The sequence below is a fragment of the Diaphorina citri genome, unplaced genomic scaffold, assembly GCF_000475195.1.
Source record: "Diaphorina citri unplaced genomic scaffold, Diaci psyllid genome assembly version 1.1 scaffold4, whole genome shotgun sequence".
Classification (NCBI taxonomy): Eukaryota; Metazoa; Arthropoda; class Insecta; order Hemiptera; family Psyllidae; genus Diaphorina; species Diaphorina citri.
Window position 1 is genome coordinate 282,768 of NW_007377443.1, and position 12,424 is coordinate 295,191.

The window sequence follows — 12,424 nt, forward strand, 5'->3', positions numbered from 1 at the left end:
AGCAAATTGAGAAATTTAGGCCATGCTGATTTTCAGCCCACGAATTACCATCCAGTCCAGATCCAGAGTATCCAGACAGAAAGACACTAAATGCTTCTCAATGTTTATGTATTGTATTATATTATATTATATTAGTCACACTACTGCTGTAGTCTTAACGAGCTACTGATGGCGTTAGGGTGTTTATTGGCGACTTGAAAGTAGCTGGTTTGGATCGTTCTAGTATTCTAGTTCAAGTCTCTCCAGTGGCTGAAATACTGCTAGAAAATGGCTACTTATTAGAATTCAGAATTTACAAAATATCAATAGCCAGAATCAATCCTAGCAATTTTACTTGCCACGAAATTTCCTCCAAGCTCACATTTTTGCTTTGAATAAAATATTTCACTCTCAAAATCTCTGCTCTCGTCCATCGGTAAACGAAAAAAATTCTCGCAAAAGTCTTCTGTGTCTTCCAAGTTCTCAAGAAAAATGGCCCAATCTTTCGGAGTAACCGCAATGAAATTCGCCGAAGGTTCCACCCAATGGCAGTTGTTGTAGTCTTCCAAGTTCTCAAGAAAAATGGCCCAATCTTTCGGAGTAACCGCAATGAAATTCGCCGAAGGTTCCACCCAATGGCAGTTGTTGAACGCCATCGAACTTCTATCCTCCCCCGGACGATTTGTACGGGAAGACAAAATCATGGGCATCCTCAAGTTGATGAGCAAAGCCAACGGGACCAAGGACGCATCCTTGGAGGACACCGTCGCCATTTTGAAATTCCTGACGGACACTGGTGTCCTGGAGATGTCTCGGCATGAGTTTCCGACCGCCACTCAGCTGTGTGGATGTGGGACATGTTGTGGAGATTGCTGTGGCGGGTGCTGCGGATGTGGTCGGTACTATAGGGTGAAGATTGGGGCGATGTAATGAGTTGTTGGAGAATGGAGAGATGCTGACCAATGTACTGGCAATTGTGGAGGATATGACTTGACAATTTTTAACTTTATGGAGGAGTTTATTGACGGAGCTTGTAGAGTTTTTTTTTATGAATAGACGAAATTTTCTTGTTAAATCGTTTAAAGGGAAAAATTAAGCATGGTGCTACTGCAGAAGTCTGTGTTTAGACACACACTGTGAACAAAATTTGCATGATTTTGATAAGCTGAATCAAAAATACTACTGATTATGAGTACTTGAAAACTTTTTTCTAATCTAGAAAGTCTCTAGTTCTAAAGTTCAACTTTTATCAGCCTCTTATCTTTTCTTTCTGATAAACTTATGACACCCGCGACATGTCACGCGATTTGAAATCACGCGGCTATTTCAAACCCACCAATCAGAGCGCAGAGATTTGTAAACATCCGATTGAATAAAGCTCCGTTTACACGATCAACGTGTGACGATCGCTCAAAGCTCCAGGCCAGGGCTTACCAAGTCGAAAATCTATCCGTTAGATTCTCAGAAGTTTACGGTCAAATTTAAAGTAAAATGAGAATAGTCCATATTTTGAGCTATGGCTAGCTGATGTGGACAAAAAAGTAGGTACCTAAAAAAAAAAAAAAAAAAAAAAAAACCGAGGTATAGTGGTAAGTCAGACTACATAGGTAGTTAAGTTACTTTATTTGCACTTGACCCAGTCTCAAGGAACGACTAGCTTTCTCGTAGCTACTTAGATCATGAGCAATAAACCCCTTCTAGTTCATTTACCCCTCTCTAGTGATATACGAGAAAGTGAGGGTGTGTCTAAGGTTGAGGGTGAACTTAAATAGTCACTTGTGTAGTTGTGTATACCTCTCTTAATTATCAAAAAATTAATTTGATACCCATAAATATTTTTTAGGCTTCCTGCCAATAGGTACTCCTACTTAAATGGGGACTAGGACTAGAACTAGGATATGTTTAATATTTTAGAAGTAAGTAGGTATAGGTAATATTGTTCTCGGAACGGCTGCTCGATTATCGAACACAAGAGAATGATTGAACTCGAGATCTCCGGTGTCCAAGCCTAGTGTGATACCTGAGCTGAACAACGGAAGTCTAGTTTACTATCCAGATGAATTTTAACAAAGGCATCTTTCAGAAGGCGATGATCTGCTAAGATAATAATCTACGAAGTCAGTAGGTAAGAATTCAAGACGTACGAAACGCATATTTTATAGCAAATTAAAAAACATCTAGGGTAGACAATCATGTCTAGATCCAGCAGATTAAAAAATGCATTGTTTAAAATCTTCACTCCTCACAGGTTTACCAAGGAACCATCTGCCGTATATTTGCAACTTAATTATCAAGTACGAGCGTTTTCAAGTTTTTTTATTTCTTCTAATGACTGGCAAGGTATAAAAGACCTCGACCTAGTTTCTGGGAAGTCCTGAGACAGGGGAAGGCGGCTCTACCCTTGTTGCCGCAGGGCAGATGACCTTACATGGAGGAAAAGAGATTTCTTCTTGGAACTGGCTATTCGTATTTGTACCAGGAAGAAGGAGAACACGATTCAGCGTGATACATACATATTTCCATTTCCCAATCTTTTTTGGTTTGACCATTGAGAATGAAGGAAAATTCAAAAGATCCGATGGTAGGTAGGTTGTACTAATGGACATTAGATCATTCAATGTCATACCACACATATTGTGCAGCTAATGTTGACCTTTAAGTAGGTACCTATCTTTCCTAGAACATTCCGTTACGTTAGGTAGTACCTACTCTAAATGGGCTCAGAATTACTCTATAACTTTATTGCTCTATTAATTTGCTTTATTACTATTTTTTTACACAGCCTACTCTTTGTTTGTTTGGTGAATGATAAATATTTAAAAATAGGAACAAGGAAGAAAAACACAGTCCTACTATGTGAGCATTTTGGTTGTCATAAATAAAATCGTATCCATCAATAATCTTATCATTTCAATACCCACCTATTGCAAACCACTATAATTTTATTATAAACATTACATCTACCTGCAGCTATAACTGTCAGATCATATATTTGGAGAGTACACGTTAGCTGTCAAGCTACGGTCACTATTAAAAAACGAGAGTAATTTTTTCAGATTTTTTTTTTTTGCTGAGAGAGATCAAAATTCGGATCGATTAAAAATAAACAGACTTTAATTGCCTCTGCTCCTGGGGGCTCTTGTCAATCAGCCAACTAACGTATAAGTAATTACCCGGTACAAAAACAAGTAGGTAGGTATCTCTAATGGACAGTTTAATGAATTTCATGATGAAGTACCTATGGGTGAATTTTTGTTATCCGCCAGTCGTGACAACTAATTGATTACACAGTAGAAAGATGAGTTGGGTCAACACAGATCCAGAAAATACAAAAAGTTAGGTATGTTATGGCAGGAATTTCAATTTTGCGTTTACACCCACAGAATAGAGAATAATATAGGTACATAGGTACCCCACAATAGCTCAAGTTACAATCCGCCAGTCGTGACAATTAATAATTGATTACACAGTAGAAAGATGAGTTGGGTCAACACAGATCCGGAAAATACAAAAAGTTAGGTAGGTTATGGCAGGAATTTCAATTTTGCGTTTACACCCACAGAATAGAGAATAATATAGGTACATAGGTACCCCACAATAGCTCAAGTTACCAAGATACATATACATAGGTACATAGACTAGAATATCAAGATTTTAATTGCCAGCCTAGTTAGCTTAGTTGGTACTGCGTCTGCCTTGTAAGCGCTAGGCCGCGGGTTCGATTCCCGCCCGGGGCGGATTTTATCTCCCCCCAGTAAATTCCAACCGTTAGGTAAAAAAAAATATTGGTCTTGATTTTTTGATTATTTTTCTTATCAACAATTTATTCTCACTTTTAAAAAACTCTTGCTTTTTCACTTCTAACAAAAGAAACACTCTTACATATTACTTCCTTTTTATAGACCTCTATACATCCCACCTTGATTGGTTAGCTTGGAAGGTAGCGCGCCTGCCTTGTAAGTGCTAGGTCGCGGGTTCGATTCCCTCCTGGCGAACTTTATCGTCCGGAGATATGGTTCGTTCTCGGAAAGACTGGCTTCCTTCTATCCTGCCCTCCTTTTCTCTTAAATTTCGCAACGATAAAACCTCCGCGGTTACAGTTTCCTTTATAAAATTTAGCTTTGGAGAAGTTTACAGCCCAAACGGCAGTCATTCCAACTTCCAAGAACCATCACTATCATCTGTGCAATACTTTTGATACAATCTATAGAATCATGTTTGAGTGTCTCTAATCACGGGTTTCTTTTAGTTTGCATTACACATTTAGAATTTCATTACTAATTCCACTGAAACCCGCCGCTTTGCTATTCAATTATCACACAGAATAGTGACTCGAAAAGTTTCAAAACAGGAGCGGACTTAGAAACAGGAAAAAGGGTTGTATGGAAGAGAATGTGACAGGTATTTCATTCCTTCCAAGGAAAATCGGACATATGTAGAGGAAGACTATTTAGGATTATTTTCCTTGATTTATTTCGGAATTTCTGACTTTTTTGGTAAATATTACAAGCGCCACATGTGGAACTGTATACTCTCAATAGCATAGGCATTACCAAGGAACAGGTTAAAGACACCCACTTAGCCTACTAAAGAAGGCAGTCCCTGAGCCACCTCCCTAATTAATAATTATTTATCAGACCAAAGACCCGAGACCTATTCCACAAAACACTTTTGATCCTACAAGATCACCTTAAAATTACCTCAAAAAGTGGGCCAAGTGCCTTTGAGAAACTGTCTAGAACAGATCCTGGTAGTGTGTGAAAAATCACACATGTGTCTGAAGACATCATACATATTTATTACAAATTACAAAGGTCCAATGTTGTGTCGTGTTATTATTGGAAAAACTCGGCGACATGATTTCTTTCTGTCCGTCTTTCTTCAATAGAAAGTATACGGTGTTCACAAAAGATACTCCACAAGGAAAGAGTTTCCTGGTGGTAATGCTTAGTTCTTTTGAATACAGATAAGGTTCGTTTTCGGAACGGCTGGCTTTCCCCTATCCTGTCTTTATTTTCCCTCTACTTTCGGGACGTTAAGACTTTATCACAAAATATGACTAACGAGCATCAGACTGTATAGTTGGACTAATTAAATATGATGGTAGAACCCTAACTATTGTAGAATGATAATAATGTTATAAAATCATTCTTCGTTTTTGATAAATAAACGAAAGTTATTAACCTTTATATTTATAGTAGATCAAAATATTATGATTTTTTTTGTCTCGAATTTTAGCCCCTTGAGGAACAGTAGATTTAGGTACTACTTATTTTGATTCTCTTTCTTATTCTTTCGTTAAAAGTAGATGTAAATAGAATCATTCTTTTCCTCTAATACAACTTTTCGGAAATACAAATCCAAGTTTCCAAGTTTTCACTGCTTACCTGCCTACATTTTTAATCAAAGACACTATCATATCAAATCCAAACATCATTCCAGCCAATGAAGGGTTAGAGAAAGCCAATTTAATAACAATTTTTGTCGAACGCAAAGACAGGTGTTTTTTTTTTTAATATAATAAAAATCAGAAAGATTGTGATGTTTGATGTTTAGAAATATCTGATTCTGTTACTTTGTATCAAAAACGGTTTTAATTTGATGCTAAACTTGATCAAAGAATATTTTATACGTCTTTTATTGGACAGGTTCAGATTTATTCTACGGAATTATACCTAATCATCTACCTTATTCAGGTTCATTAGAAGTAGAATGTTTGGTAAAAAATAATCAGTAGTACCTTCTAGGAAAGATTTTTTTTTTTGTATGATCTACTACCGATATCAAAGCGTTCCGTAGATTGATTGTAGCTAGTATATTTTAGTATCTGGGTAGGTAATATTTTGTAAAACTGGAAAAAAAGTGTTCTGATTTCTGATAAATACCTATAATTCTGTAAATTGACCTCTATAATCAATATCAAGTATCAACAATAAGCTTTTTGGTAGAAGAAAGGAGCTACTTATTTCAAAAGCAACACCACTACCGGCGTCAAAAATCGCTGGACCGCCTATCAGGAGAAATATGACCGTTCTATAATGAGATTCAAGTCATAACTTACGAGTATAACCCAATAAAAAGATGAGCAGACCAAATTGTGCTGGTTAGTTTTCCTTTCCATTGAAGACCTGAATTGACCGGCCCAGCCAGAGAGAGAGAGAGAGAGAGAGAGAGAGAGAGAGAGAGAGAGAGAGAGAGAGAGAGAGAGAGCACATTTTACCTTTTTTGAGAACTGGAGTTTCCATTATGTATGCATTTGAAGTGTGATAGATTCTGGAGTTTCTATCATGTATGCATTCGAGTTGTGATAGATTCTGGAGTTTCTATCATAGATGTACTGGATATATGATGTTGCTGTGCAGGGGATCCCGGATGTTGACTTTCCCGATGCCTCCTCTACTTTATTGTTGTAAAAAACGAGAACAGCAAATTCGAGGTCAAAGTTTTCCCTTGCTCACTTTTTGTATCTGAAATAGTTTGAATGAAAGACACAGAAAAATTGTCAAAAATCAATATGTATGTCATTCTAACCAGCCCTCAGCCGACATTTTTCCTTTAATCAAATCTGCTCCAAGAAACTCAAATCAGAGGCTTGGGATCAACAATCAACTACTCTGCATCCTCGTAGCATAAACTGTACTGTTGTCTACTACTAACGTTTCCCTTCACACTACACCACTGAGAGTTGGGTAAGGTCTCCGGCCTCCCAAGAGTCAACACCTGCCACCCCAAAAAACTGAAATCTCGTTTCCATTCTTTCATATTCGGCTACTCTCGATTTCGTCTCATTTGAGATGCCTGCGAGAAGGTACCAGTTGGGTGATTAATCTGGTCTCGTGTTCCACCAGATTTGATAAGCGTGATTAGAACGAAGAACCTGTTGGGCCGAGCCACGCGCCTTGCACCGTTCGAAATTTTGGTCTCCGAGTCAAATGCCAACTGTAAGGTGAGTAGCCCGAATTAATCTTGTCAAGAAAATACCGTCACACGGGCATGAATAATCTGAACAAAAGTTCAAAGGATTCAACTGTATAATAATATCATAGTTTGGGCAATAATAGGGTGGGCTTTGAATGGTAAGTAGGTATTTCACACTTTGTCTATTTTCTGGGTGAGTTCAGAACTTGATAGCAGGCAGGTTTTCGAACTTTCAATATTTTTAAACTCTATTATGGGGAAAAGGAAATACTCAAAAATATTCCTAATTGTCACTTGCTAACATAAGTTAGTATCAAGTGGGCTTGCAGCTTGTAGTTTTGTATGTTTCGTGACAGACAACACAATCACAGACCATTCGCGTGGGGAAAAGGAAATACTCAAAAATATTCCTAATTGTCATTTGCTAACATAAGTTAGTATCAAGTGGGCTTGCAGCTTGTAGTTTTGTATGTTTCGTGACAGACAACACAATCACAGACCATTCGCGTTCTTCATACATTATTAATTTCTGCCCTCAGTTCCAATTTCAAAAGTTCCAGCTATGTCATTAACTCCAGCTAGAACATTTTCGTTCTAATTATGGATTTTGTTCTCGTATTTGTTGTGTAGCGTCCTCTAACCAAAGTTGGGTTGATTGAAAATTAGTAGGTATAGATTTTGTGTCTATTTTGTCTCTTCTAATTAAATACGGAATTGTATCCATAATGATAATGATTGAAGTAATTATCACAAGGAAAAAAGTGATATTCAAAGGGGCTCTTTATAATATGATAGTCACTTTCTATTTTATTATTATTATCTACTACAGACTTTAGGTACCTAATCACTTTTCATTCTTTTTGAACGATATCTGAGGAATCATTATTTGAGCAATATTCGTAAGCTACTAAAACCAATACCTTAAGGTCCAAAGTATAGGCCAAATGTTAAGTTTTATGGGCCAAATGTTAAGTTTTATGGGCCAAATGTTAAGTTTGGAAAACACAAAAGATTATTGTTGAGAATTTGTCTCGCCAAAATCAGACCCGAAGTACACCTATTAAAGTTTATAATTTTGTACACATTTCTATGGTATCGTCATTCAGTGGAGGAACAAAATTTACATTCTATTTTTTACTACTTGAGAGCTTCGCCATATATTTTTTTTCTTTCTAACTCTTTATGGTGTAATAATTATACAAGTTCAATTTATAAAAGATTAAAGCAGGCGAAAATGTCAATATTTATCTAAAAATACAATCTGATAATGTAGATTTCATTTTCCTTTTTCCCCTATGTATCTAACTACCTACGCGTCTGAAATCCTAATACATGACTAATGTTTCTCGCGTCTACCATTGTATATTGTAGACAAGGGAGGTGATTAGTGCAAATCATGGGAGGTAAATTGCACAGTAACAAGATGACCGATACACTTTCCCAGCTTTCTATTGAAGAAAGCAAAGTATGAACATTTGTTCGGATTCACTAAAACGGATTTCATAAACATGTTTCGTGCTTTCCAACATTACTTGGACGGCGAGAAATCTGTGACACAACTTAGATATTTTCAGTAGAGGATTTCAGCTTTTGTGTGTGTGGTAGTCACCAGAACTTACACTAGACGTGGCTAAGTAAATTTATGATGTTCAAGATCTGAGAGCACGACAGTGTGCCAGTAGGTCCATACAAAATTATGCTAAGATCCTAACCTACCAAGAACCAACTTATAGTACATTGTTGATTTTCGATACTCCAAAAAACAAATCTTTATAAAGAGCATAGAACACTTTTCAATACATCATTTTCTTCTTCAAAAGACGGAGAGAGAGAGAGAGAGAGAGAGAGAGAGAGAGAGAGAGAGAGAGAGAGAGAGAGAGAGAGAGAGAGAGAGTATCTTTCACCAGGGTAAGAATGGCATCAGCAAATGGTGATAGCAAGTTGAAAACACTAGTTCTTAAGGGTTCACTAAAGATAAGTAACTTTGAGAATGGAGGTTAACATTAGCAGTTTTTCAGTGAAAGACATCTTTCTAAATTTAGTCATCGTGTTGTCTTGTTATTTTGTTGAGTCAGATCATAATTGAGGTTTATTTTGTTCCTATTCTTCGGCATCTGATGAAAGACATATTACGGGATGGGCATGCTACTAGCCTAATATAGGTAGCTGCTACTTCATCACTGAGAATGAGAATATTAAAAACTTTGAATAAGTGGATCTACATTTTATCACTTGATACAGGATAAACTCATACACGTGTTAGAAATCAAGGTGCTAATAATGTGCAGATATTTGATAGTTATACCTACCTAATCTACCTATAATTTAAAAAGTTTGAGAGTACGAAGTGTTCAGCAACTAAAAAGTAAAAAACTGAGAGAGCACTTTATCTACGTCTCACTAAATTTGGATATTTGGTCAGTGCTTTCCTTATTTGTTTACGAAAACGGTTGGAAGAAGGTAACAAGACACGAAGAAAGTTATTACGTTTAATCTGACAGCTCTGACTCATTTTTCCGTGTTTTCATGAAATACATACATACCTACATAGGAAGGAAGGTAAACCTAGGATCAATTTGTAAGTGAATATGACAAGTTAAAAGATTAAAAAACAATAGTAAAAAAAAAGTAGTCATGCCTACCACTTAGTCCAGTTACTTGATAAAAATCAAAGAATCAACAAACAATTTCGTATTAGGACAGAAAACAATACCATTAACGAAATTGGATTATTGGAGAATATTTTTATGCTTGAAATAAGTACTATGCATGGTATGCTACATGAAAGTGACAACTTGTCATGTCTATGGATTTTAAACTAATGTCATAAAAAGTAAAAGACTTGAAGTTATTTGGAAGGAATCTAATGACTGCTAAAATAGCAGATATATCGGTGTTAATTAACAGTTTCATGTACAAGTAGCTTGTATGGAAAGTGTGAAACTCATACAGTATTCATTTCTGTAATAATAAGTTAAAAATACGTAGTTAAATTACAAATTACAACCCAAAGCTATTTTTGTAAATTTAGATTTTGGTGTTGGTGAGTAAAGTGAATGATAAAGTGCAAGTTCAATTTTCTCAAGACACCGAAGACTACAAGCTCCAGACAGTTAAGATCAAGGAAAATTTTGGATAATTTTTATTTAAGAACCCGTTAAAACAGAATACAAAATTACAAAATAAGAACTTGAGAAGATAACTTATGGTCTCCTTTCAGAGGCAAAATTTCTTTGATTTTGAGGCGCCAAAGCCAAAACTTTCTCCCCTCATGTCTTGACTTCTGGGAGGCATTTGATTCTCGAAGTCCCTGGTCACAGTTCATTCATACTCATTCATAGCACGCGGTACCGCATGAGACACCGTTTTAGAACCTGTTATGTGTGAGTTAGGAAAAAAACTTAAAGCTCATTGCAGAACCCATTCATTATGAACATTTAAAAAAAAAACCGGTTTATTTGTTCTTTAATCGGAAGACTCAAACAAGATTGCAAAAATGTTGTTCCATATCTGGAAGAATTTATAAGTATAAAAAAGTGCATTAAATTATACACGCAGCTAAATATTTCGACTGAGGACTATGACCTCTTGCAATATCCAGAAGATTCAAGGTTCCAAGGGTAGATTACAAGACAGCCTGAAGTGTGTCTGGGAGGCCGATCGACTAATCAGATGAAATACATACATTATAAAAACTTCAATTTCATTTCATCAAAATCCTTTGATCTTACTTGCGATATAAATATGGGTTCCTGTCAAGTCGATCGACTTTGGTCAATTCAGGTGTTGAGTTGTAGACGCACCTTATGGTGGCCACTTACGGTCAGATGGTCTGAGCGTGAGTGGTTATTGCAATATAGGGGTTGCAGACGAAGATGCACTCCGTGGTTTCAATTCGAAGACCAGATGTTATCTGACAGTTGTGTGTTGACCCCCCTTCCCCAAGTGTAGAGATACTTTTCATAATTTCATCCTCATTTAAAACTATTCAAAGTCAATCGTTTTTTTTTGTTCTATATAAAAAAAAACTTCCTCCCCGTCTTATGGTAATCAAATTGCAATCTAGATGTGAGGATGGTATATATAATTTCTAATCAATTTTGTAAATTTTATGACCTCTGGTTCTTTAGCCCTAGGAAATTGATTTGCGTATCTTGTAGGTATTTATTTGTTCTTTTTGTAGAATAATAAATGATAGGCAATAGGTAATTGAAAAGGGAACTTTGTTATCATTCTGCAGCGTGTTGGCTACATTCTGGTTTCCCCTTTAAAAAATTGAAGAGTAAAGAAGTTTGACCCAAGATGTGCGTTCATATCATTTACTGTTCATAGTAAATTGATATGATTTCTTGATAGCAGTCCTATGCCTTACTATGTTTCTATAGATTTCTATTTATTCTATAATTTCCAATCAACCTTCTTTAACTTTCAACTGAGCCTACATATCTCATGAAACCTATGTACCTAGGTACTAATTTCCTTAAAAAGTACATGGGTAAGTTAAGTTAGAAATGCTTTCTTGAATATCTGGAGGTGCTTACTCTAAACTAAAAAACCGGTTTATTTGTTCTTTAATCGGAAGACTCACACAAGATTGCAAAAATGTTGTTCCATATCTGGAAGAATTTATAAGTATAAAAAAGTGCATTAAATTATACACGCAGCTAAATATTTCGATGCTAATGCCGTCGGGCAGTAAATTAAATGTGCTGAAAATATCATCACTATTTGACCGTCAGGTTCAGGTATTTAACTGAAATTATTATGATCTGATAGTTTTAAATCCTACAAATTAAAATTAGCAGCTATACCTACAGTTCTAAAATGAAAAACTGTGTTGACCATAAAGCTGCCTTAAAGCAATATGTTAAGAGCATTTTTTATTCCAACTGTATACATATACAGGTCTGTGTCGCGTTTCGGTCAAAGACCTCCACCGAATAAATCCTCATCAATCCTCCTTCTGATTAGTTATGCGTCGGAAAATATTTGTTAAAAAATGTTCAAATGAGTAATTTGTAGCGACAGAAAAACATGTGGAAACCAAGGATAGCGCTAGTGACATGCAAACTTCTAATCATTAACGAGGTTTGTATCTATTTCTATAATATCTATTTCATAGGTGGCTTCATTAACTGTTAATATATGACGCGTGAGTGCCACACACACTCAGACTGAAATTTGTCAATATTTTTTTACCATTCATAATTCATAACGTTAAGGCTTTAATAAGTGCCAACACATTGTGGCATTATAAACCCGAATACCAAATGGAACACTGAAGTTAAGCAACATCTAGCGGTGTATGTAACTGATTGTCAGGAGCTACTTATAACTTCTACCAGTGCTTACGCTCATATTGGTCTAGTCTCTGTTTTCTAGAAAGAACTTTGCACTCCGCAAAAGTTATGAAGTCATATTAAAAGGACAGAAATCTTTCAAAAATATTGCATAACCATTACAACAGTTGCTGTGACGTCAAAACATTGCGGAATGTTAAGCGCAAAGAGATAGGCCTCAAGTAGCT

General features: G+C 36.1%; 1 protein-coding gene and 1 long non-coding RNA gene across 4 annotated transcripts in view; one reads left to right on the top strand and one right to left on the bottom strand.

The window, feature by feature from the left end:
- The first annotated feature begins 270 nt into the window (after positions 1-270).
- On the top strand, positions 271-1,055 carry LOC103520002. 3 transcript variants are annotated; one of them, XM_026831819.1, is made up of 2 exons: positions 271-514; positions 605-1,055. In XM_026831819.1, the coding sequence occupies exons 1-2, from the start codon at positions 472-474 to the stop codon at positions 907-909; spliced, it is 348 nt and encodes a 115-aa protein (XP_026687620.1). In that variant the 5' UTR covers positions 271-471; the 3' UTR covers positions 910-1,055. The 3 variants fall into 3 exon arrangements, with proteins under 3 accessions (XP_026687620.1, XP_026687594.1, XP_008483346.1); XM_026831793.1 differs by having other exon boundaries at positions 272-481; positions 572-1,055; XM_008485124.3 differs by having other exon boundaries at positions 275-447; positions 538-1,055.
- A 5,813-nt stretch (positions 1,056-6,868) lies between these two features.
- The window catches only part of LOC113472199, a 12,737-nt gene continuing 7,181 nt past the window's right edge, over positions 6,869-12,424 (bottom strand). Inside the window, exon 3 of the long non-coding RNA XR_003394625.1 lies at positions 6,869-6,918. This is a non-coding gene — a long non-coding RNA (uncharacterized LOC113472199). The remainder of the gene's footprint in view (positions 6,919-12,424) is intronic.